The sequence below is a fragment of the Drosophila guanche genome, unplaced genomic scaffold (genome assembly GCF_900245975.1).
Source record: "Drosophila guanche unplaced genomic scaffold, DGUA_6, whole genome shotgun sequence".
Lineage (NCBI taxonomy): Eukaryota > Metazoa > Arthropoda > Insecta > Diptera > Drosophilidae > Drosophila > Drosophila guanche.
Genome location: NW_022995756.1, coordinates 1 through 27,609, shown reverse-complemented (window position 1 = coordinate 27,609; position 27,609 = coordinate 1). Strand labels below are relative to the sequence as shown.

At 42.1% G+C, this 27,609-nt stretch overlaps 2 protein-coding genes and 1 pseudogene across 2 annotated transcripts; all 3 read left to right on the top strand.

Moving 5' to 3' along the window:
• The first annotated feature begins 37 nt into the window (after positions 1-37).
• On the top strand, positions 38-1,473 carry LOC117590092 (Golgi to ER traffic protein 4 homolog). The gene is made up of 2 exons (XM_034282434.1): positions 38-545; positions 599-1,473. Exons 1-2 carry the CDS (start codon positions 159-161, stop codon positions 1,226-1,228), a joined length of 1,017 nt encoding a protein of 338 aa, XP_034138325.1. The 5' UTR covers positions 38-158; the 3' UTR covers positions 1,229-1,473.
• Positions 1,474-1,918: 445 nt separating this feature from the next.
• On the top strand, positions 1,919-3,874 carry LOC117590112 (E3 ubiquitin-protein ligase MARCHF5). The gene is made up of 4 exons (XM_034282462.1): positions 1,919-2,078; positions 2,152-2,740; positions 2,802-2,998; positions 3,061-3,874. The coding sequence occupies exons 2-4, from the start codon at positions 2,156-2,158 to the stop codon at positions 3,479-3,481; spliced, it is 1,203 nt and encodes a 400-aa protein (XP_034138353.1). The 5' UTR covers positions 1,919-2,078; positions 2,152-2,155; the 3' UTR covers positions 3,482-3,874.
• Positions 3,875-25,673: 21,799 nt separating this feature from the next.
• LOC117590173 lies at positions 25,674-27,336 on the top strand (annotated as a pseudogene).
• The last annotated feature ends 273 nt before the right edge of the window (positions 27,337-27,609 follow it).

Genomic DNA, 27,609 nt, shown 5'->3' with positions numbered 1-27,609 from the left:
GCGAGCATGTAAGGGTTGTGTCGTCGGGCAAATCGGTTTCGATAGTCTATTCATCGGGATGTACGTACATATAAATATAAAATAATATAATTATAAATTTAGACTTGAAAATCATCAAGAAATTGCCTAAAAGTCCAGTGCCGCATACGCTAAACACAATGACCACCGCCGAGATTGCCAGCAGCAGCAGCTCGACTTCCAACTCCACGGGCCAGCGTGGTGTTGGTCGTGTACTTGCCAAGTTGTCCCATTCTTTGGCCGGGGGGGAGTTCTACGAAGCCCACATGATGTACAGGACGTTATATTTTCGTTACACGGCTCAGAAACGCTACCAGGACTGCCTGGACTTGCTTTTTGACGGAGCGCAGAAGCTGATAGCCAAGGAGCAGGAGGGCAGCGCTGCGGACCTCTGTCTCTTATTGGTAGATACACTCGAGAAGATGGGGCCACAGCCTGAGGATACCGACAACTTCCTGTGGGTGCCTCGCTTGGGCGCCCTCATCCGAGGCCTTACCTCGGGCACAGTTGAGCGTGAGACACTGATTGTAAGTAATTAGGTGTTCCACTAAAATAAATGCTAATTGCATTGTCATTCCAGCAACGCGCCATCAAATGGAGCACTTCCTTGCACGGACAGTACGGGCACCCGGTCTTGCACAAGCTCATTGCTCACGTTTTTTGGACGGAGGGCAACGTAGAGGCGGCACGGCACCACTATCTGCTCTGTCAGGACGGCAGCCTCTGTGGTCGAGTTTTGATTGAAATCAGCCAGAGCAGAGGCTTCCAAAGCGAGGTGGATTTGTTTCTTGTGCAGGCAGTTCTTCAGCAACTGTCGCTAAAGGATCGAAAATCTGCCGAGGAGACGTTCACTGAGTACACACGCTACCACCCTAAGCTACTTAAACATGAGTTTCCCTACCAGGAGCCACTGGTTAACTTTTTGTACTTTCTGTTTCGCTTGATTGACACAAAGAGTGTGACGGGCTTCCGTGCTTTGCAAAAGCTCTACGATCCTTCTCTTAAGCGGGACACGTCGTTCTTAAAGTACGCAACGAAAATTGGAGTCGTCTACTTTGACGAGCAGCCGGAGACCCAAGCCGGCCCTCCCGGATTGGGTGGGATGTTCGGCGACATTTTCAGTCGTCTGATGCAAGGCTTTGACGAGGAGGAGGAGGAAGATCAGAGCACGCCAGCGAGAAGTCAGAACGTCAACAATGAACTGGACTAACACGAGCTCCAGCTGCATCTTTGACATGAATGGCGATGGAGAGCTACAAGGTGCTTTCTATTAATAGGAGCTTTTAGTCAACGAGGTTCATTGGCGCTTTGGCACCGGACTATTCTTTTCCTTGTTATAATTTTAATATACTGTATGCAAAATTATATAACATAAGAGTATAGTCGCAATAATTGCTATGTAGATTCCATAGAATTTCGAATGGAGAATATATGATATATATTTCACAAAGGATATAGCGTAATCAGAAAAGTCATATCTGATGTTCGTAAAGGGATACTAATATTGGATATCACTTCCATATTTTCAAAGAACCCCTTAATATTTTAAAAATTGCGATGGGACGACGTCACAGCTATAAAAATAATCAATGTGACCAGTCTACTCATAGCACAACCCGGAAAGACTAAATAAAATACAAGTCACATGATGAAATTAAAACTTCCATCCCATTCCGAGATTGCAGTTAACAATGCTCACCTGTAAGAAAACACTTTCGACGGGCCCAATATTTTAAATTATCATCGATAGAGTTAATTTTAACAGCAATTTAACTTTTTAACTTCCCCTTTATTTAATTTCAAAAGAGCCTTAGCCATTAAAAAGCTGAATTGGCAGCACTGACTCCGTGGGGAATTAAATACCAAATACCAAATAGTACTTTGTCTCAGAGAAAATTAATCGGAAGTAGATATGTATAAACAAATTATTTTGGTTTCGCTTTAGTTTTGTTTTACTGCTATAAATTCAGACTTTCGTAACTTCAAGAATACCCGGCTGAAAGTACCCCGTGCAGGGAAAGGAGACGAAGCAACACGAGAGGCCGCGGTACGCACGCAGAGTAAGCTAAATCGAACAGGTCAAACTCGAGTGCAGACGTTTAACACAAACAGTATATGGTGTGACATTTGCAGCGAAATGGCTGACAATGCGGCAGCGCCCACTGCCGATTTTGCAACTGCAACTGACGTAAATACCGATGTTAGCTCGTCGCCGCCCGTAACCCCACTCAAGTCCGCAGAAGACCACACAACTCTTATATTTCCCCCTGCTCCAGGATCAGGGGACGCCCATGTCTCCACCTCCGAAGATAAGGATAAAGCACCGACAAATGCCACAACATCCACAACCGTTTTGGTGGGTGGAGAGAACCCGGAATCGGAGCGTTGTTGTTGGATTTGCTTTGCTACTGACGAGGACAACCATTTGGCTGCCTGGGTGAAGCCGTGCCAGTGTCGTGGGACTACCAAGTGGGTGCATCAGAGCTGCCTATATCGCTGGATCGATGAAAAAACTCAGAAGGGAAATCCGTTGCGCACAGTATCCTGCCCTCAGTGTCAAACGGAATACATAATTGTGCTCCCACAAATGGGAAAACTCTGTGGAGCGTTGGAGGCGATGGATATTATGATTAAACGACTGAGTCCATTCCTGGCCGCTGGTTTCTTTGTGGGCTCGCTATATTGGACAGCAGTTACTTACGGGGCAGTAACATTTCTACAGGCAAGCACTTAGTCAATTTTTGGTCACCAAGATTACCTGAAAACCCCATTTCTTACCACAGATTGTGGGTCATGAGCACGGCATGTCCATAATGGAGGCGGGCGATCCGCTTGTTCTTCTCATCGGATTGCCAGCCATTCCAGTTGGTCTGGTGCTTGGCCGTTTAATTCGCTGGGAAGATGCTCTGATGCGTCTGTTTCGCAACCGCGGCACCGTGGTGCGCAAATTTCCATTTGTGAACCTCATCTATCCGAGCCTGTAAGAGAACTACACTACTTTGAAACTCACAGTATTAATTCGTTCGTTAATTAATTCCACAGTACCCAGGAGGAACTGCCAGTAAACAGCAATCCGGCCACTCCTGCTCTGTCGGATCCAGTTTCTGCAACGCGTGTTTTCTGCGGCGCTCTTCTTTTGCCCACCATCTCGTCCATTGTGGGTCGCATTCTCTTCGACTCTGTGGACAATACGTTACATCGCACGCTACTAGGGGGTCTTACCTTTATAACGGTCAAAGGTATCCTAAAAATTTATTTGAAGCAGAAGCAATATGCGCGCCGGAAGAAGCGTCGCATCGTGGACTACACTGAGGAAAATATACGAAATTTCATGCATCGCAACACCAATAACCCTGTCGGCGGAGCACGTCAGCAACAGCAGCCACAGCAGCCCCCTGTGGCCCAAGCATCCCGAGTAGCCGCAGCAGCGGCCCGGGAAAGAGAGCATGGGGACATTGTGTAGATGGGCGTCACAGTGGACCCACCTGATAATGCTAACGTTTTTTTTATAATACACCGCCCTTCACGTTGATTGCTTTAACTCTCGCACCTGAAGGACCACACCATTCACCACCTGCGGTACGCGCTCTACCAGATTGATTGCAAGAGTCACCAGGAAATTAAGAGTTTTGAAATATTTGGCCAAATTTGTTCGTATCAACAAAAACTAATAAACCTCCTTCTCCCCCGTTTTTCTCTATAGATCTATCTATAGATGTAACACCCAAGTAGGTTAAATACACACATCTATATATATATTATGCTTCCACATATTTGAATTTATTCGTTACCATTTTTGTAAATTACAAAGTTGCCTCTGTAAATAAAAGCAAACCCTCGGCTGTGGGTTATATAACTATTGTATTACAGTTATCTGAGGACATGAGCCGGTTTTTTTGCCCCTGCAACGTCCCGAAATTTGGAACCGCTTGGCCCTGCTTTGAATTTTGGTATTATGCAATAGTGTGAGCTACTTAGTGAAATTGGGAAACTTGTAGATCTTTATTTCACCGAGGTCCGTACGGTGCGGTGCAAGAGAGCGCATACAGAGACTGTTTATTAAATACTGGATCAGCCCGATGTGGCTGGACTTGGGCTGCTGAGTCAGTCCCATTCAAAATGATGTACCCGCAAGGCGACTGGCCGCATGGCATATGTATGTACATAAATACATATGTACATATTTATGAACCTCTACACAGGTGTGTGATTCATATATCCCCAGCTCTCAAGTCTTCCCAGTCGAACTTGGTTGCTTCCAAAAAACACTAAGCACTGCTTTCCCTAGAGAATGCATTCTATATATACATGTATGTTCGTGACGTTCTCGCTTCCAGTTTACACGGGGTGAAACACACGGGCAGCATGTTTTTATACCCGGTACTCGAAGAGTGCAAAGGGTATATGGTATTTGTGGGGAAGAGTTTCCGACCCCACAAGGTGCGTATATATTTAGTTGTTCAGCAATGATAGTCGAGTCTATATAGCCATGTCTGTCTGTCCTTATCAGCGCCGAGTATTCAGAGACCATAAGAGATAGGGCAATTACGTTTTATATCCAGACTTCTGTATGCTCACACTGTTACAAGTGTATTTAAAAAAAAAAAACGAGAAGGGACGTGTGAGACGCTTCTTACGCGTCACAACTTTTATACCCGGCACTCAGTACTCCATCTGCACCTTAGCGGTCTTTTGTCAAATTTTACATTTTTTCTTCATTTGTCATCTACATGTACAACACTTCTCATACCAACACGCTCCGTTAGCTCGCCCTGATCTGATAGATATGGCAATTCCCTACAGAATGGCGTTTTTAGTTTTCTTTGAACTTCAAAATTGTAGATTTGGGAGGTTTTCGACGTTTTGCGGGGGCGGAAGGGGGCGTGGCTCATTTTTGAAATACACTGGTTTCAGTGTGAGCATATAGCAGTGACCTACGTTTTAAACCACCGAGATCGAGAATATCAGAGACTCTTGATCGGCTGTTTGTTCTGCCTGTCTGCCTGTCTGTCTGTACCGAGATAGCTGAGCCGATAACTACGACTAGTTCTTATATATATGAAATACCCCAGCCTTTGCGAAGGAAGACACGCAATGTATGTTCCGTTATTCACACAAATACAATATACCCTCTTTACTCTTCGAGTACCGGGGATAAAAACGCAGCTAGAGACTCGAGCTACAAGTGTATTAGTGCATGCAGCCAATGACTTTTTAGCGCTCCAAACCGGTTTTGTCTTGATTCACTTGGACACTGCGAGTAATGTATGTGTTGGTGCGCCGACTTTCTGAACTGCGATAGAGTTTCGTTTTGATGATTTGATTTTGTTTTCGGGGGTTGGCGTATGAACCTGATCTGCCGCAACATGTGCAGAATGAGGGGTGGGGATTGGTGGCCGGACCCTTGGGGGTTAAAAAAAAATAAATATACCAACAAAAGTTGTTATTGTATGCTGTAATTGTTTTATATGCAGATTTTATACTGCTTTATTCAAAATTGTATGCATTAATTATGGAAACGCCGTCGCTTCTCGACTTCGTTGCTGCCGTATTATCAACATTGTTACCAAATCCAATTTTTTCAGACAAATCTTTTCAGATAAATAAAAAAACATATATATGTATATATGCATATATGTAAACACATATGCATATACATGTGTATATATATATATATGTACATACATCTTTCCAATTTCTGTTCTCGTCGTCGTTTATTTTCTCGACTTCATGTGCACTTTAATTGTTAGCGCTGATCTAACATACCATTCGAAATGAAAACCCTCAAGACTTTATGAAGAAGCTTGCCTCTCAATATATGCTTTATATAATTTAGAATGAAAGGGGTAACGGATATAAACATCTGAATATGTATACAAATAATGAATTACCGCAATTGACTTTGCGTTTCAAATATTTTCCATTAGAGTATTCAGAGTCACGGTGTGAACAAGCATGAAGTTTTAACGGAAGCAAGGCGGCTGCCTTGCACATGTACACACACACTAACACTTGCACATTTTCCTCCGACTCCCATCGGCAAATCGACACTTGCAGTGTCCGTGTGAATCAAGAAAAAACCGGTTTGGAGCTCTAAAAAATCATTGGCTACACGCACTTATACAAATGTAGCTGGGACTTCTGGCTGCGTGCTCTACACGCACTTATACAAATGTAGCTGGGACTTCTAGCTGCGTGCTCTACACGCACTAATACTTGCAGCTGCGACGTTGGCAGAGGCCTGGGACTTCGAGACGCACATTCAGCGGTGACGTTTCGCTTCCATGAAATTAATAATCTATACTATTTGGTTAGTTCCGTAAGTAAGTAAGATTTAGAGCATTTGTCGAAGGTCATCAATTCACAGTGATAACTGACCATGCCTGCATTCAAGGTTAGCTCGACGTTCTCTCAAGCTGCAAGGCTTCCGGTTTAGCATCGAACATAGGAAGGGAACCCAGAATGTATTCCCGGTAGTATTTTCAAGGGTCCATCAAGCTGAAATCGCGGCTATTAATAATAGTAATGGCCTGCTTGTGGATATATACTCTCCTCACTTCAAATCGGTAAAATATCTCGAGCTAGTGGATAGGGTAACAAGCAACCAGGAGCAATTACCAGACGTAAAAGTTGTCGATAACTAAGCTTACCGAAGATCAGAGCATGCGAATGGGGCTTTGCTTCATGACTCGTTTTTCGGAAAGCTTTGGGTGCCTAGCGAATTAGTCAGCGTGATCTTAAAACAGTCGCATGATGATCTTCTAGCATGGGGGAATCCATAAGACCTTAGAGCGAGTCCGACGGTACTAATTTTGGCCGGGATTGGATAACGACGTGAAAGCCTATATAAACAACTGCAACGAATACAAGACAGCAAAGGCGCCGAACTTTACCTTACGACCACCGATGGGAAAGGCGACACAATCACAACGATTCTTTCAGAGATTGTACATAGACTTTCTGGGTCCGTATCCGAGGTCGCGAAGTGGTCATGTCGCTATATTTATCGTATTAGACCATTATTCCAAATTTGTGTTCCGTGAAGAAACTGACTGCGGATGTAGTCATTAAATACTTGCGGGAAGATCTTTTCCATACTTTCGGGGTCAGACTCCATAGTGTCGGATAATGGATCCCAATTTAAAGCTGAGAAGTTCCAAAACCTTTTAAAAAGCCACCGGAACTCTCATACCTTGACAGCGGTACACGCGCCACAGGCCAATGCCATATTACATGGTGTTTGGGCAGCAGATGATTATTTCCGGGGCTACTTACTCCCTTTTGAGATCGCTCAAAATGCTAGAAGATAGAGCGGCAAGCTTTACCAAGGAAGATTCTTTGGAGTTGGTCCGGAAAAAAGCTAGAGAAGTAATGGACAAGCAAAATGCTCGGAATGAAACACAATACAATCTGAGGTCGAGAGAGGTAGTGTACCAAGTAGGACAGGAAGTGTATAGGAGAAATTTCAAGCAAAGAAACTTTCAAGCTTTAATTAGTAAACTCCTTCCATGCTTAGTTAATCGTAGAAAAATGCTTGGTGTAATTTGTATGCACAACTTGATCAAGGGGGATGTAGACAGCCCTGACAGCCGCGTAAACTCCCTTCCTCTTCTTAAATCTCTTATACTAGCCTACCACTCCCGTAGATAGTTTCATTTCAGTTTTGTCTTGTTTCTGATTTTGGTAATTTTTGCTTGCTTAGCTATAGTTGCTCTAGTTTAGTTGTGTTTAGAATAATATTAGCCTAACATCTATCTTTCTTGCATGCTTGCGACCGGTTCGGTTAAGCGCGCCGCGTGTCATGCGGCAGCGCCCCTCGGTCGGTTGGGCGGGAGAAGGGCTGCGTCCTGCTGGGTTCCGCGCGTAACATTCTTTGGCTTGGTGTCGCATGGGCCACTTGATGGTGCAGTCATTGCATATCAACGTCCAGACAGATAATGCAAAACTGGGACATGCTTTCGTGAAGGCTAGAATCCGGAGAAAACTCGGTAATTCGATATACGAGCTGGAAGATCTACAAGGCCGAAGCAGGCAGGCAATGACAGGCAATGACAGCTACAAGCGGATTATCCTCGTGAACATTCTGATCTTGGCAGGGGGGAGTTGTACGGTGAGGCGTGTAGCTGTTTTGTGAGAAAGTTTTGGGGATCCGCCGAAAAATAGGCACTGCCAGGCTGTAGCATGTCACCTACAACAATAGTTGTTGTAGCTGTGCCACTCGAGCTGGTCGGGGGTGTAACCAATAAGGAGGGTGCACGCGCTGGCTGCGGCTGTATGATCGGTAGAAGGGGGGGTTCCGATAATTGCTTATTGTTACTTTCTCGCATTGATGCTATTTCTTATTAATTTTTTTCGCGTGCAGACCTATGCTAGACCGTAGGGAAGGGAATGAGGGGGATAGGGGGATGACTTAGGAAAAGGTGAAGTAACCGGAAGGGGAAAACTTAACCACCGAAATACATATCCACCATGATTGACGGCTGCGCTGGTCACCCAACCATGATCATCCTATAAATTCCAAGAGATGTATTAGTTTCGAATGATCCCTTTTTAGTCATGGTTATTCTATATTCCACACGGTGAACGTTGCATGGGTCCTTAATAAAAAAATCTCTAGCAATTTATTTTCAACAAATTAATGATAGGTTTATTATAAATAATGAGAGTTCATTCCTAATATATGGGTATGTATGTATATAAAGAGAAAATTATAAGAAAAATTGTTTACTATCAAATAAAGGGGCTACAAAATATATATGAATAAGTGAATAAGGTGAATAAGGAAATATTAATTATAATAAGTTTAATAGTTAGATTAAATTAATTGTATTCAAAATGTAAAGTTTTAATTTAGTTCGATATGTTTTGGATTAATATGTAATTATTTTTAATTCATTCATTTCATTTCCATTTTTATTCCAACGCAAATTATTTTGGCTCTAATTAAATGCTCATAAGTGTAAAGCTCCATAGATAAAGCCAAGCTTTGAAGAAGCTCCGAAAGCTCACAAGCTTTACGTTGGCCGAAAACGCAACAACAAGAAAGAACGATCAAGTATTTATTTAATGTGCATGGCAGTAAAGTCTCTAACAAGTTAAGATTTGCAATACAATAGGTTCTTTCACTTACGTACTTGCTTTATGTCATCCATGTCCAAAAGATCTTTCGGCGATGGGAGAGCGAACCTGAAAGCTTTTAAGAGAGAGCACACACAAGGGATCATACATACATAAACATATGGTGGGGGGGGGGGGATGATGGTCGAGGGGCTCGATCGCGGCTGTTCTTACTTGGTGCTGTTGGGGCCGCTCTCGAACGGAAATCGGGCACTGGGTCGCGCCTGCGCTAAAGCTGCTGGTGGGGGCCAGGGTGGTCTTCCAAAAATATGCCCTTCTATGGGCCCAGTAGACGCCGTAGGTATTTCTCCGGTGTTCCGTGGGTAATTTATCTCTAGTCTGTACTCTTTGAATACAACGAGGAGAAGGCTCGCTCTACTTTTTCCGGAAATCAGCTCTTCCCAGCCTAATTTTCGGTCCCCCTTCTGTTTGTCAGAATGACAGTGGGAAACAAACAGCAATTGGGACTGTCAGTCAGAGCGAAATTCGATAAAAATATTTGCTGCCCACTGTGGTGAATTGCATTCACCAGAGGGCGTGCGAAAGCTCAGTTTGCTCAGTTTGGGGTGGAACACAGACAAGTGGGGTCCGCGCTTGTAATAATTATTAGTCAAGATTTTATATCCTTGGCATGAAATTTACTTACAAGGCGGCCTTGAAGATCATAACATGTTCATAGTAACAGTTTCCTATTTTCCGTCGCACTCGGGACTTGATAAAATTTGGGGCTAACTTTGCACTAAAACCTTTCGCAAAATTGCTTTGCTGGAAGTTACGTCTATACACTTCTTGTCCGTCCCTAAAGGAATTTTGTCTAGATCGTAAGTTGTAAGTTCGGGCATTACGAGAGTGCTGGGCCTTCATAGAATCCTTAGCTTTGATGCGAATTATGTCGAAGGAATCTTCTCGCGAAATTGTATGTTTCGATCTTCCAGCATATCTATGCTACGCATCGGTTACCATATGCTGTCCAAAGGCCAGCCGGTACGGGGAATTGTTTATGGCCACGTGATGGCTAGACCGCAGCGCACAGCAAATGCTGCTTAGTTTCTCATCCCAATTACGTTGATCCGGGTCAACGTAACTTTTAATCGCCGCAAGAACGGATCTATTTACTTTCTCCGAAGCGTTGGCTTGAGGAGAATAGAAAGCAGTATAGGTATGGGAAATATTGTATTTGTCTAGCAGTGAGTTAAACGTTTGAGATTTAAATTGAACCCCATTGTCAGATACAATGGTTTCTGGAATGCCAAAACAGTGGAAGAGCTCTTCTTCCAAAAAGCTTTTTATGGGATCTGCAGTAAATTTTCGTACCGGTTTCAAAAAAGGAAATTTTGACGGATGGTCTACGACGACAAAGATTCCGATATTGCCTGACCTGCTTCTCGGATATGGTCCAAAAAAATCTACAAATATTTTCTGAAAGAATCGAGAAGGCAGGCCGGTGTTTCCCATCGGAGGCTTTAAGGCTTGATTTGGATGCTTCGTGGCTTTACAGATATGGCAATTATTTATCAGTTTTTTGACATCTGCAACCAAGTTTGGGCCAATAATAAAATCGCCTGTGCCTTTCGACTGTTTTATTTATGCCACTGTGTGCACATAAAGAATCTTCGTGGGCAGCTTTAAGAGCGGTTTCGACAAGGGATGGTGGAATCCAAAGCTTCCAGCAGGAATCATCTGCGATTTTAGCTCTATCGAAATGTTCCGAACGACGAAAGATGCGATCGTCTTTAATTTTTAGATCGGGCAAACAGGAACTATTCAGTCGAATCTGGTCTTAAATCGCTTGGTATTCTGGAGACGCAAATTCTGGAGAATCATGGTCAACCATCATGCTATCAATCGACAAGCAAGATAAGTCTTCCGAGTGTATTCGGGACAGGGCATCGGGTACTATATTGTCACTACCTTTCGGTGTAGGATGTTGAATTCAAATCCCTGCAACTTTAATGACCAACGAGCCAATCGTGAGCTGAGATTAGGCTGCGACATCAGCCACTTCAAGGAGGCATGATCTGTGATGATAGTGAAGGCTTGACCTTCAATATATGCCCTAAACTTGTTTACGGCTAACACTGCAGCGTAACACTCTTTCTCCGTTACTGTGTATTGCTTCTGGCACTTGTTTAGCTTTTTTGACATAAAACCAATCGGTACTTCTGCACCATCGTTGGTTTTCTGCATTAAAACTGCCCCTACGCCTGTATGACTGGCGTCACAGTGTAAAGAGAACGGTATGGAGAAATTCGGGCTATGTAAAACTGGCGCAGAGCACATTTGTGACTTTAACGACTCGAAAGCCATCTGAGTATCGTCAGTCCAGTTGAACTTGCTTTTAGATCTCAGAGTATCTGATATTGGTGCACTGATAGCTGCATAATTGTGAATGAACTTTTGGTACCAGCCCGTCATTCCGAGAAACCTTCGAACTTGTTTGATCGACTGGGGTACCGGGAAGTTCCTAACGGAGTCTATTTTGTCGGGATCGGTGCTAATGTTTCCACCTCCAATAACGTGCCCTTCTTTTCGGCAAAATTTGCTTTTCTCAACATTTATGGTGAGATTGGCGGAAGAATGTTTAGAGGCGACAAGGGACAATACCTCCAGATGGCGCTCGAATGTAGCTGATATAACTAATAGGTCATCTAAATATATAAAGATTTCATTCCTTAGATGAGCTGGAATAAGTTTATCCATAAGTCGCGACATGGTACAGAGAGCGTTGGTGAGACCGAATGACATAACTACAAATTCATAAAAGGACGGCCTGGCACCGGGCTGTCTTGTCTCGACTACCTGGATCTAGAGGAATCTGCCAAAAAGCATCCTTTAGATCAATGCTTGTGACGAATTCAGCTTTCGGTAGTCTGCTCAGAATTCCATCTATAAGAGGCATTGGATAAGCATCCTTTACGGTAACTGAGTTTACCTTCCTACAGTCGATACACAGCCTAACTTTCCCAGGCTTCTTAACCAACACAACTGGCGAAGCCCACGAGCTTGTTGATTCTTGTATTATGCCAAGTTTGATCATGCGGTCTAATTCTCCGTACATTAACTTCTCAGTTGCAGGTGACACTGCATAGTGTCGTTGCTTGATAGACTTTGCATCGGCCACATCTATCGCATTAGTGATCATAGTAGTCTTTCCCAAACCTTTCTTGGAGTAGGATGGAAACAAATTTACTACCTCCTGGAGTAATATTTGTTGGGAATTTAGAAGAGTCATCATTGTGGGGTCTTCCAAAGTTTCAATATTCAAATTCTTTGTCATAAGATGCAAGGGTAAAAGGTCAAAGATTGTTCAAAAATCAATTCCTAGATAAATATCACTAATCAGGGAAGGTACAATATAAAAGCAAAGTTTCTTCGATACGCCTCTGTACGTTACTTTTGTATAAACTTTACCAATTATACTTTGGCTTTTGCAGTCTGCAGTTTTTACCTTCAGAGAAAGGGGCTTATATTTAATATTGCTTCGAAGAACATCGGAAGCAAAATTTCCTCCGATGCAGCTGGCTGAAGCTCCTGTATCCATTAGACCAACTACTGGTTTACCAAAAAGCATAATCTGAGCATGGGGTCGTAAGTCATAAGGATTTCCAACTACAGAAGATAGAAGCAAATTTCTTTCAAGTTTACATTTTCTTTTAAATTCGGTTCTTCGGTTCTATACGCTGTTTAAAACGTCTGGTATAAGCAGGTTCTACTGACCTGGTTGATAGTCATTTATTTGGTATTGGTCGCTTGGTTGATCAGTTTGCGTGCACTTTTCGGTGGTGCACGCAATAGCGAGTTTTTTTCAGTGCTGGGGTTGCACTTTCTACAGCTGGGCTTGCACGTATCGGCCCTGCCGCAACCGTAGCAGAATATTCTACGTTCTTCTAGGCATTCTTGATAGCGATGGCCTTTGCCAGCGCAATTCCAACATATAAACTCTACAGCGGAAACCTCAAGATCCTCTTCTGCAGATAATTCTTCATTATCGGTAGTTATTGATTCGTCTGATATAGCGTTAACTTGGCGGCGTGGTAAAGCACGGGGAGCAGCAAGGGAAATCTTTGATTTCGCTACGGACTGCATGAATATTTCTCGTGTTCGGACAAGGTGACGCAAGGATTTAACATTCGCAGCCGACTCATACAAAATCTCATGCTGAATATCAGCCAACAGATTTGCTCGCAGTGTCTCAACCAAGGCTTCCTCAGACATAGGCTCAGAGAGTTTGTCTGCTAAAGCGGCAATAGGTCCATAAAAATCATCAAAGGATTCGTTTGGTCGCTGCTTTCTTGATTCTATCTCCGTTCGGATGTTTCTATCAGTTCGGTCATCTTTAAATTGACCACGCAACCATCGGACTTCAGGGACATTTTTATGATACCGCCAAAACCATTCGCTGGCGCTTCCATCAAAAAGGTTGCTAGCGTACCGAACTGTTATCTCGAAATTTCGGTCCAAAGTTTGCTTTGTCAATGCCTCAATACGATAAATAAAGTCTTTAATGGACATACTAGGCTTTCCCGTAAATCTCAGTTTCCAATTAGACATTATCTGGCTAACACGATCTGCACGTAGAGATGAAGCTGTCGAAGCTGAAGAAACTCCTGAACCAACATTGCTAGTTTGCCCCAAGGTCGAGAGTCCGGGTATGATCGGTGACAAATTAGTTCCCGACGGATTATGCCCCGAAACTGGTATCTGGCCACTGGTGGACAATCGGGAAAGTTGTTCCATCGTTTGTTGCTCTATTTCGGCTACCGGTGGCATCCGAGCTGTGTTTATGGTTGTTGACGGAACGGAGGGAGTAGATCGGAGTCCAACCGAGATGGCTTGAACTAGCCGATTAGTTTGATCAGCCATGCTGGTCGCCAGCATTCGAGTCTGCTCTACCATAGCTACTCTAATTGCTTCAGCGATAGACTGCTGGATGGCTTCGGCCATTGTTGGCTGGCTCTGTTGAGTTTTCAAAATTGGACATCTTGGTATGACTGGTAGCTTCCGCTTTTTTCCTTTGGCTTCTAGTCTGAAGAGACTGAAGAACAGAGGGAATCCGGGAGCTGGAAATAGACGGACCACTGGGGCTAAGATTCTCGGAGGAAGCTGATATGATCTTCAGGTCTTGCTGACAAGTAGGACACTCCTTTTTATTAGATACTTTAGAGGTGAAGCTGAAAACTATGCCCACAACTTGCCGATAATAATTGGGCCTGATAAACAATAACTTCTGTACAAATTTGACAATGTTTCCCCGTATCAACTGAGTGCGCTAAATTCTCCGTACTACGAGATACCACCATATCGATAACACAAAAAGGTATAAAATCAATAATAGAAATAAACCAATAAGAAAGCAATATTACAAAAAAAAATATTAGAAAAAAATCACAAGAAAACAAAATCAAAATAAAGAGATATATGTAGATAAATTCAAAAATAATAACTAAGGAGCCATGCAATCTCCGTTAGGTAGGAATAAATTAAAAGAACGTATTGCAGTGGTTAGGGGAACGGAAGGGATAGGAAGTGGGGCAACCCATCTACAACTGAAATCTGCATTCCAGGTTTAGTTCGCGGCATGACTCGATATTTATAATCGTAAGTCGAGTAACCGGCTAAAACTAAACGGTCAGATCAGCCATATATGTATGTAGGTCTTTAATGAAGTGTATGGTCGTAAGAACCAACCATTAAGATTTATGAAGTCCAAAGTCACCTAGGCTTATTGAATCATGCGATTCGTTAATCTTCTCAGGGTTACTATGGGACAGCCTGAATCATATTAAGAAGGAACAATCTCAATCAGATTTCTTAATAACGTTTGGAATGTGCTGTCGTTTCCAGGTGTAGCTAGCCACTAGCTTAGTTTCTACGCAATATCCACTAACCGAAGCAACGTAAGGCTAAGCGTCGACCACGGACTATAACCAATAAAAGTTATAACCTTCCAGTGTATCGTACATCTACACATCAGCATACCCTGATAAGGTTCTAGGCCATGTATGCCATGTTTAGCTTACACGGATCCATGGTATCCATTGGATAGCTGAGACAGGAAATACGAACATCTGCACAAACGATCTAGCAAGGGTGAAAGTCAGGTGTTAACTATGACCAATGTGTTTATTTATATTCGGGGCGAGCCGGGTCGGGCCCCACGTTGGGCGCCATTAATAAGATAAATGTAGCATGTCACCTACAACAATAGTTGTTGTAGCTGTGCCACTCGAGCTGGTCGGGGGTGTAACCAATAAGGAGGGTGCACGCGCTGGCTGCGGCTGTATGATCGGTAGAAGGGGGGGTTCCGATAATTGCTTATTGTTACGTTCTCGCATTGATGCTATTTCTTATTCATTTTTTTCGCGTGAAGACCTATGCTAGACCGTAGGGAAGGGAATGAGGGGGATAGGGGGATGACTTAGGAAAAGGTGAAGTAACCGGAAGGGGAAAACTTAACCACCGAAATACATATCCACCATGATTGACGGCTGCGCTGGTCACCCAACCATGATCAACCTATAAATTCCAAGAGATGTATTAGTTTCGAATGATCCCTTTTTAGTCATGGTTATTCTATATTCCACACGGTGAACGTTGCATGGGTCCTTAATAAAAAAATCTCTAGCAATTTATTTTCAACAAATTAATGATAGGTTTATTATAAATAATGAGAGTTCATTTCTAATATATGGGTATGCATGTATATAAAGAGAAAACTATAAGAAAAATTGTTTACTATCAAATAAAGGGGCTACAAAATATATATGAATAAGTGAATAAGGTGAATAAGGAAATATTAATTATAATAAGTTTAATAGTTAGATTAAATTAATTGTATTCAAAATGTAAAGTTTTAATTTAGTTCGATATGTTTTGGATTAATATGTAATTATTTTTAATTCATTCATTTCATTTCCATTTTTATTCCAACGCAAATTATTTTGGCTCTAATTAAATGCTCATAAGTGTAAAGCTCCATAGATAAAGCCAAGCTTTGAAGAAGCTCCGAAAGCTCACAAGCTTTACGTTGGCCGAAATCGCAACAACAAGAAAGAACGATCAAGTATTTATTTAATGTGCATGGCAGTAAAGTCTCTAACAAGTTAAGATTTGCAATACAATAGGTTCTTTCACTTACGTATTTCCTTTATGTCATCCATGTCCAAAAGATCTTTCGGCGATGGGAGAGCGAACCTGAAAGCTTTTAAGAGAGAGCACACACAAGGGATCATACACACATAAACATATGGTGGGGGGGGGATGATGGTCGAGGGGCTCGATCGCGGCTGTTCTTACTTGGTGCTGTTGGGGCCGCTCTCGAACGGAAATCGGGCACTGGGTCGCGCCTGCGCTAAAGCTGCTGGTGGGGGCCAGGGTGGTCTTCCAAAAATATGCCCTTCTATGGGCCCAGTAGACGCCGTAGGTATTTCTCCGGTGTTCCGTGGGTAATTTATCTCTAGTCTGTACTCTTTGAATACCACGAGGAGAAGGCTCGCTCTACTTTTTCCGGAAATCAGCTCTTCCCAGCCTAATTTTCGGTCCCCCTTCTGTTTGTCAGAATGACAGTGGGAAACAAACAGCAATTGGGACTGTCAGTCAGAGCGAAATTCGATACAAATATTTGCTGCCCACTGTGGTGAATTGCATCCACCTGAGGGCGTGCGAAAGCTCAGCTTGCACCAGAATTTGACTACTAGAAGTACTGTTGTTGTATAGTTTCAGGCTGAACTTTAACTTTCCATTTTTTTTTTTATTATTTTGAGCTATGAACAAGCGCACTACAAGGCGTAAAAATACGGGCATAGTTATCTTTATACTAATTTATAAAGGAGGAAGCGAATTAGCAAAGATATGGAGAGCAGAGAAAGCAAAGACAAGTCGATCAAAAGGAGGGCGAGTTCGCAGGTAAATTTAGAATAGAGATAGGCTTTAAAAAGAGGTAGGCAGGACGCCATTATACATTTTCGATCGGGATCGCTTTCGACTAATGCCAAACAAAATAACAGAGGCAAAGAACGTTTTTTTTCAAGTTGATCTGCTAGATCAACTAGCCTTTAAAAGAAAATACTGAGTAGCGTTTACCCACCTTTATGCATATGTACGTTTAGATAAGCGTTAGAGGAGGCTCGCCCGCTATAAGTTACCAGCTGGGGCGACCGAAAACCGGCACATAAGTAAGAAATAGTGGAGGCTCGGCCCTTTAAATTTGTCAGCTGGAGCGACTGAGAGTTTCGCCGGAGCTTTTGCCGCGCTGAGCCAAGCCAGCAAGCGAGAGGGAAGAAGGCGCATAGAACTAGGCAGACGGCGGCCAACTAAAACAGCGCCAAAGCGTTGCTTACGCGATATATTTAAAACACCGCTCAGGAAGGGAGGGGAATAAACGAATAATTACATTCACAATTACAGCCAAACCAACTAAATAAGTGAAAGCCAATGTTATAGAAAAATAAATGAAAACCAACACCCCCCAATAATGTAAAAATATGGATAATCTTAGTTTAAAATTCATTATTTAAGTGTTCCGTAATTTTAGTTATTTCTATACTTTCTCTCTCTACTACCCTTTAAAATGTACCGGCAATCACCGTTAAAGTGAATAGATGGCATAGGGGAACAAAATTGAGACATGCAAAGTGGGAGAGAAAGAAACAACCAGATTTTATTGCACTAATCTACCGCAAGACGAATTTTGACTTTGCATAATTGTGTGTGGTGCGCCGAAGTGTTCTTTTTATACCCGGTACTCGAAGAGTAAATAGGGTATATTGTATTTGTGGGGAATAACGTTGTATGTAACGCACAGAAGGAAGCGTTTCCGACCCCATAAAGTATATATATTCTTGATCAGCAACAATAGCCGAGTCGATAGAGCCATGTCTGTCTGTCCGTCTGTCTTGTTTGTCGGCTAGTTCTCAGAGACTATAGGAGCTAGAGCCACCAAATTTTGGCTCCGGACTGCTGTATGCTCACACTGAAACCAGTGTATTTAAAAAATGAGCCACGCCCCTTTCCGCCCCCGCGAAAGGGCGAAAACCTCCCAAATCTACAGTTTTGAAGAAAACTAAAAACGCCATTCCGTAGGAAATGGCCATATCTATCAGATCACCAAATCCGCTCAGACCAATAGGATCCGATCGGATCATTATTATAGCCACAATGGATAAATAAATTTCCAGTCTCTAAACCCACCCTGTCCCACAGCTCTTGTTGTTCTTTTCACATTCCCTCATTCACACTCTGCTTCTGCTTCACTAGGACCTGCCTCTGCCCTCCCACTAATGATTCCTCATCCAACTTTTAACCCACCCCGTCCCGCAGCTTATATTTGTTTTTTTTTTTGTGTGCGAACGCTGCCTCTGCCTCTGCCGCGAGTCTGCAGTATGGGGGTCTAGGGAAGGGCGGCGAGCGTGTTGGTGTGAGAAGTGTTGTAGATGTAGATGACAGATGAAGAAAAAATTTAAAATTTGACAAAACACCGCTGAGGTGCAGATGCACTATTGTCCCAATGACCAGTTTTGGTGGCTGTTTACGCTTAGCGCAAAGGGCTTATGGCCGGGAGCAATTAGTATTTTGTATAAGTAAAATGAATTTGTAGCATTAAGCTATTGAATTGTTGCATTTACGACATACTGACAGAAGCTTGTTGCTATAGAACATACATGTGGGGGTTTATGTTTATTGTTTATAAGTAAAGGTTAATAAGTGATTAAGTATGGTATAACGGTACAAGAATTAGAAATCTGCGTCGTTCGTCGTCTGGTCTCGCACACAACCTTTTACGTCGGACGTTGGATAGAAACTCCCCCTCAGCGTTCTCTCGCCGATCGGTTGTCCGCTCTCGCTCTCATCTCGCTCTCCTTCGTCATCTCTTTGCGTTTGCTCTCTTGTTTGGAATTCGCAGTGACGCGAATTCGCCCTTGCTCGTTTTGGTGTTTTGTCTAGGGATCGCAATTGGCAAAACCCAGCCCACATACATGTAATATGTGAATACGATAGAGAAAGAGGAAGAACATGCATTTAATAGGTGAATATCGAAATTGAAAAGAAGAAGAGATTAAATTGATTGGAATTCCGACTCGGTCGAACCAGCAGCACTTGGCTTTTTATTTCGAGATTTTGATTCCGAACTGGTTGCGAGGAGTTGCGGAGAAAGTTGTGGCCAAAAGCTAATTTTTAAAAGTTACCAAGACCAAACCAAGACTCGGTTTTTAACGCTCTGTATTAGAAAAAGAGTGACCATCAAAGTTGCGTATAAGAAATTTTCATAGATGGCGCCTCTTTCGAAAAATCTGCTGTGAAACATAGCGGTCATTATTGCACAGAATGTGCAGAGAAAAAGTACCAATTTTATTGCTGTTTTAAATATCTCATAAATTGGAAAATACGATTAACTGATCCAATTTGTTTGATGCATTTTATTTAGTAGCCTTTTTACTACGTGCTCTGTAATGTGAACGATATCTAGTGGTTGGCGATGTCTTCTACATCTAGATATAGTCCTGAGTGCCGGGTATAAAAGTTGTGACGCGTAAGAAGCGTCTCACACGTCCCTTCTCGTTTCAAATGTTTTCAAAATATTTTTTTTCTAATCAAAGATTACTGTCATGTAGCAAACTATTACAAATTAAATTATGAAACAATTATTATGTTTTTTCACATTGCTTTCAAATGGTTAATCAGCACACTCCATTACCGTTGCCCTCATACTTACAGCGGGAGCCCTTTCAGTCGCACTTTTCACTCGTACGAATTTCTTTTTCTTTTTTTTTTTGAGGTTTTAAGTTACCGCTCTACCCTTGGGTAGAGGGGAATTATTTGGCCACCCGCCTTTACAAGGGGGAAATCGCCACGTCGAAATATGTAACTTGTTACAGCTTTGCTCCAATACTTACCTGGCGTAGAGGTTGTTCCCCACGTGCTTCACTCACGATCTTGTAAAAAAAAAAAATTAACATTAACTTTTTCTTAGCAACAGAGTTGTCAAGCGTGTAAATACGAATTTCTTAGTTTTGCGGTTTCACAGCAGATTTTTCAAAAGTGGCGCCATCTATGAAAATTTATTGTACGCAACTTGATGGTCACTCTTTTTCTAATACAGAGCGTTAAAAACCGAGCCTTGGTTTTAACTTTTAAATATTAGCTTTTGGCCACCAAAACTGTTCATTGGGACAATAGTGCATCTGCACCTCAGCGGTATTTTGTCAAATTTTAAATTTGTTCTTCATCTGTCATCTACATCTACAACACTTCTCACACCAACACACTCGTCGCCCTTCCCTAGACCCACATACTGCAGACTCGCGGCAGAGGCAGAGGCAGCGCCCGCACACAAAAAAAAAAACAAATATAAGCTGTGTGACGGGGTGGGTTAAAAGTCGGTCAGGCAGGGCCAGGGGCAGAAGCCGAGTGAAGCAGAAGCCGAGTGAAGCAGAAGCAGAGTGTGCATGAGAGAATGTGAAAGAACAACAAAAGCTGCGGGACAGGGTGGGTTTAGCCACTGCAAATTAATTTCTTCATTCTGGCTATAATAATGATCCGATCGGATCCCAGTTTGGTGATCTGATATATATGGCCATTCCCTACTGAATGGCGTGTTTAGTTTTCTTTTATCTTCAAAACTAGGTCTGTTAAGGTTTTCGCCCTTTTGCGGAGGCGGAAGGGGCCGGGCTAATTTTTGAAATACACTGGTTTCAGTGTGAGCATACAGCAGTCCGGAGCGAAAATTTGGTGGCTCTAGCTCTTATAGTCTCTGAGAACTAGCCGACAAAGAAGACGGACAGACGGACAGACAGACATGGCTCTATCGACTCGTCTATTGATGTGATCAAGAATATTTATACTTTATGGGGTCGGAAACGTTTCCTTCTGTGCGTTACATACAACCGTTATTCCCCACAAATACAATATACCACATTTACTCTTCGAGTACCGGGTATAAACAAAATTTTGTCAGCAATCAAACTTCCGTGTCGACAAGCAAACGAGCCTGAAAATAGGCAGAACCAGCGAGTGCCACCGCCTAATTTGGGTTAAACACTAGCTGACCCGGCGAACTTCGCACCGCCTAACAGTCAATGAATGTCGTGTTACTTTTTAGCTGAACTAATTTAGGCTTTGATGAACGTAAAACAATGATACAAAATAATATGTTTATATAGATAGAAACAAAAAAGTACCAACTTGATAGCGCGTGATTTCATCGTTGTTATTGGATGTTTCGATACCAAAAACCGCCATGTCGCTCCCTTTAGTGACATATTTGCAAATGTATTTAATTGACTTGACCGAATTGCAATCAGTTGGCATGCGCTCTAAAGCAGTATTGAACAGCCTGACCAATGCATGATGTTCATGAAGCATTTGCTGTAGATCTTGGAGAATTGCTCTCTTCGTAGCTGTGTTGATCCCTTGACGGCTGTCAAGTTGTTCTTCCATATTGCCCATATTGCAAGAATTTATGCTGTGCATCTTCTATATGTTGCAATGATCCAATGCGATGGTAATAGGATTTTTATTCAAGCACTTTGTGGTAAACGACATTCTTTGTTTTTGGTCAGGCGCAAGAACAAATAAAGTGGATGGTTTGCCGACACGTGAGCATGCCACGTACAATTGACCATGACAAAAACATTTATTTTCTAGATTGAGGCCACAAATAGTCAAGGATTGGCCCTGTGATTTGTTAATCGTCATGGCGAAGGCAAGACGAATCGGGAATTGAATTCGTTTAAACTCAAAGGGCATATCCGTTGGGATCATCGGAATTCTTGGAATAAGAACTTCCTCATCTTTAAATTTTCCTTTAAGTATCGACGCGTGAATCACATTGCTCATCAGTTTTCTTATCACCAAACGCGTTCCACTGCACAGTTTTGGTTGGTTTAAATTTCTAAGAATGATGTCTACCGAGCCAACTTTAAGTTTTAAATTGTGCGGTGGTAACCCAGGCACATCCAAGGAGTTTAAAAATTAATTTGGATAATTAGTGGCTTCTTCTTCGTTTGTTACACAGTCGATAGATTTGAATGAATATAGAGTACCTACGATATGATTTAGAATTATAAGATTGAGGTCATCTACATCTTTATTTTTAGCTGCCAAACTTGCTCGCTCACTTAACCATTTAGTATTTTTGTGGTTAGCAATGATATCCGGGAATACGTTGTTGATAAGCTCGTCTTTTTATGATACGAAATTGCATAAATTTGGAGGAAATGAAATCAAACCGCTCGATTTGTCAACAGGAACACGGCCATTACCGATAGTAAGCAATTGCTTCGAGAAATCATCAGCAGATAGATCGTTCAACAATGCAAATCTCATATTAACAGACAGTTCAAGTTTCTTTACATATCGCCACAGATTTGATGCTTTGAGGCAAGCGTTAATTTCGTCTGCAGCAGTAGATCTTGGAATGACTGGTAGTGTTTGTCGGAAATCGCCAGATAATAAAATCATTGCACCACCAAAACATCTCGAGTCATTGCGCAGATCTTTTAATGTTCGGTCTAGTGCTTCCAATGCGCGTTTGTGCGCCATTGTGCATTCGTCCCATATGATGATTTTTGAAAAGTTACATGTCGGTTGTTCAGTAGTTTGAAGGTTTAATGGCAATTTTAACGCTGAGTGAGCCGTACGGCATCCGTCTAACAATGTGGCCGCTATTCCAGAAGAAGCAATTGCTACCGCAATTTCGGATCTCGCACGTACAGTGGCAAAAATCAATGACATGAGGAATGTCTTCCCAGTTCCACCGGGGGAATCCAAAAAAAATAAGCCGCCATTTCCATCATCAATTGCATTAATCAGTGTATCATAGACTTCCCTCTGCTTAGGATTCAACAGAGGTACATTCGTTTGAACTGATTGGATTAGTTCATGTGGATCATATTCAGGTTCACGTTACAATTCTCTATGAAATTCGTCATTCATTCCGCGATCTGGCGTTGGCATTCCCAACCTAACTAACAAACTGCCGCACATGAGGTAACACATATATTCGATCAAGAGCAAAGTCTGGTTATGGATCTCCTCATTCACCTCAAGATCGTAATTTCTTGAGCTGACGCGAATGCGATGTAAAATATCTTCGGACATGTTATCTTTGTATTTGTTCCACAGGTCAAGTGGGTTCGATGGGAAGCATGTTGAAATGATGATAGCAAATAATGTGCGTATCTGACTTGGAAATGCAGAAATAATTGCTTCAGCGATTGTCGTGTCCCAATGAGTATCGTTTTCAAGCAAATTTAGCTCTTGAAATGCTGCACGAAATGTGCACATTAACAGTTCGCAGTGATTCAAATGATGTTGGCCCTCGAACATGTACCAGCAATAACTAGTATAATAACTAGTATAATAACTAATAAATAGAAACATTCATCATTCTTCGGATGAACTGTGTAAAGTAGAACGCATATCTGTCGATGGTGCAATCATACAGAAACGCTGCTCGATTCAAACCATTTCTTCTTGCACTTCGAAGATTATTCATCTGTTCTTCTGTACGATAAGCTCGACGATTTCTCTCTCTTTGCTCTTGTGTTTGAGAAGCACGAATTAAGGCCCTTCTTTGCTCCATATTAACGCGGCGCTGTTCTCGTGCAATTTCAGATAATTGACTCGAGATATTCCGTTGCCTAATTGCATTACGGCTTCGCTGGGAAAGATTGGATCTTCTAGGACGCAACATTGTTATTAAAATGATTAATACAAAATTAAACAAATAAATAAAACAAATATTAAATATGATTAAAAAAACACAAATGAACAACAAATGAACAAATGAACATTTTAGACAAATTTCTGAACACACAGAAAAAAAGTCTTCAGAAAAAAATAAAGTTTTGGCTTTAAGGCCGCAACAAACAGGCCATAAGTTGTTTTTAAGATGTATTCTGCTACTCTCGAATGAAACAAATCCAACAAATCAAATGGCAATCGGTCCAGCCGTTCTCGAGTTATAAGTGCTTTACAAAATACGACTTTCTTTTATATATATAGATATTATTTTGTATCATTGTTTTACGTTCATCAAAGCCTAAATTAGTTCAGCTAAAAATTTTTTTCTTTTTTTTTTTTGTTTCTCTCTCTATATTTACAATCTGTTTTTTTTTTTTTTTTTTTTTTTTTTTTTTTTTTTTTTTTTTTTTTTTTTTTTTTTTTTTTTTTTTTTTTTCTTCTTTAATTGTTGGAATATTCAGATCTTTGTGGATGTTTGCATTAGATACGTAAAACGGAGCATTGACAATGTGTCGCAAAGTTTTTTATTGGTAACGCTGAAGTATCTCAATATTTGAGTTGCTAGCAGTTCCCCAAAGCTGTATAGCGTAGGTCCAAACTGGCTTCAGTATGGATTTGTAGAGGCGAATTTTGTTTTCCAAAGTGGTTTCTGATTTTCGACTTATCAACCAGGACATTTTTAGTGTTTTAAGTCTAAGTTGTTGACATTTTGCTTTAATGTGGTTTTTCCATGTTAATCTGCGGTCGAGATGCAAGCCGAGATACTTCACACAGGTACTTTGTCGAATTGGTGAGCCGTTAAGTGTAACATTTGGGCAGTTACCTGGTCTTAATGAAAACGTCATTTGGACGGATTTCAGGTAGTTTATTCTAATTTTCCATCGAAGGAACCAGTCTTCAATTAGGCTTAGCTCACTCTGCAGGAGTTCAGAAGCTTCATTTATAGATGTGCTTGTGGCTAAAAGTGCAGTTGTTTGTAACTGGCATGTCGGCCGTATATAGGGTGTAGAGAATTGGTCCCAATACGCTTCCTTGTGGGATGCCTGCGTTGATGAGAAGTAGTGATGAATTATCGGTTTTCTGCTGCACGTAAAAACTTCTTCTAGCCAGATATGTATTGATTAATAAATAGTACGGAGCAGGTAGCCATTTCTTTATCTTGTACAACAAACCTTTGTGCCAGACTCGATCGAACGCTTGTTGAACATCAAGAAATGCAGCAGTGGAGTATTTTTTGTTTTCAAATGCCGAAACTATATCATTAATAACCCTGTGAAATTGCTCAGGGGTCCCGTGACCCCTCCTGAATCCGAATTGGTATTCAGGAATGATGGAAAGTTCGTCCAAAATTGGCAACATTCTCTTCAATAGCATTTTTTCAAACACTTTCGAGAAAATTGCGACTATCGACTACTATCGACCACTATCGACCACTATCGATGGTTTAAAATTTACTATCGTCCACTATCGATGGTGCCCACTATCGATAGTTCTCCACCTCTACTAGGATTAACATCTTGCCTATAAATTGGTTACCCGTTACATTCTCGTCGTCGTGTGCGCTTTAAGTGTTAGCGCTTGAAACCATTTGCATTTTTTTGTTTATTCTGAGCTCACATACCATTCAAATGAATACCCTCAAGACTTTATGAAGAAGCTTGCCCCTCAAAATCAAAATACATTTATTTTGTGTGACCTTTATATGCTTTATATAATGAAAGGGTTATATATAGTTATATATAGGATGAAAGGGGTAACGGATATAAACATCTGAATGTGTATACAAATAATGAATTATGGTAATTGACTTTGCGTTTCAAATATTTTCCATTATTCAGAGTCACGGTGTGAACAAGCGTAGAGTTTTGACGGAACGGGACATGGAGACATGTTTTCTGGTAAAGCGGCTTGCCTTGCACATGTACACACACATTCGCACTTGCATATTTTCCTCCGACTCCCATCGGCAAATCGAGATTTGGACAACTGACTTCAAATTTGAAGCCCAAGCATGGCACTAAAATCTACATAGACTCACCGCGTACCTATTTTAATACCCGGTACTCGGAGTAAAGGGTATATTGTATTTGTGCACAATTCTTCATTGTGGCCATAATAATGATCCATACAGATCCCAATTTGGTGTCCTGATAGATATGGTCATTCCCTACGGAATCTTTTGTCTTCAAAATTGTAGATTTGGGAGCTTTTCGCCCTTTTGCGGGGGCGGGGCTCATGTTTGAAATACACTTGTAACAGTGTGAGCATACAGAAGTCTGGATGCAAAATTTGGTGGCTCTAGCTTTTATGGTCTCTGGGATCCAGGCGCTCAACAAGATGGACGGACAGACAGACATGGCTATATCGACTCGGCTATTGATGATGATCAAGAATATATATACTTTGTGGGGTCGGAAACGTTTCCTTCTCTGCGTTACATACATCAGTTATTCCGCATACATTATACAATATAACCTATTTACTCTTCCAGTACCGGGTATAATAAGTTGAACTTTGTCTAACATTATTCATTTATTCATTATTAGTCGGCACTTTGTGCATTGGATCAGAAATGGGCTCTATTAAGGCAATTATTGGCGGAGAAGAGTTTTAAAGAGTTGATTGAATTTGCAGTTCAGATAAAAAAGGGGGACGAAGCCTATGCAAACACACTGCGAAAGGCTCTGGATGGTTTGGGTGAAGTGGATGTCGAATTGAAATCGCTCAGACTGAGAGTCAGTGGTCAGAGTTGCACGATAAGATTGAGGCCACCGATCGAAAGGCTGTGCTGTCGGGCTTTGGCGGAAAGTCGGCAGTTGCTCTGATCAACACAACCGGCAGTGTGGTAAACCGAACGCCTGTCCAAGGCGTTGTACGGTTTACTGCCATCAATGCAAAGACGCCCTGCATTTTGGTGGATGTCGTAGTGGTTGGCCTGGATCCGGGATTGCACGTCTTCCACATAAACGAAAGTGGCGATGTTTCCCTAGGGTGCGCCTCTGTTGGCGACCATTATAATCAGCGTCTGTCCCGTCAAGGCAGCTCAGAAGCATCGCCTTCAGAACGGCACGCTGGCGACTTGGCGCTGATGAGAGTAGACGGGCGAAGATCAGGTTCGTGGATGCTGTGCTGGAGATGGCGGAGATAATCGGAAGGGCCGTTGTTGTAACAGGCAGTGCTGACGATCTGGAACTTGGTGCAAACGACCAAAGTCTGATTGACGGCAACTCGGGCGAAAGGTATGTACATAATGATGGTACAAAGAGTATATTTTGATTATATGTGTATATTTCGCTTCAGAATCGCCTGCGGGATAATTGCTCGCTCGGCGGGAATAATGAAGAACTTTAGAATCTGTTCCTGTGATGGAGTTTCGCTTTGGGATGAACGCAACAGACCTCTGGCTGGAAAGGAGCGCTCCCAAAAGCTTTAAGTGTTTCACATTCACCTCTGACTCTGAGAGAGAGACTCGGAATTGCAGTCAAGTGCTTCGCCTATTTCTCAAGTCGCCAGGACCGGGATACATGGCAGAAAGAAAATGCTTAGAAATTTGTTCTCGGGTACTCCGATGGCAATTTAGAGACACAGTGGTTATGGTGAGAGCAAGAGAAAGTGAAAGAGCGGCAGAGTAATTGAAGTACCTTTGCACGTGCCCGACAGCCTTTGGTTCTAAAGATCTCAGCGGTGGGGTAGCGAAAGGTTACCCGAAAGGCAACCCGTTGAATGCTGATT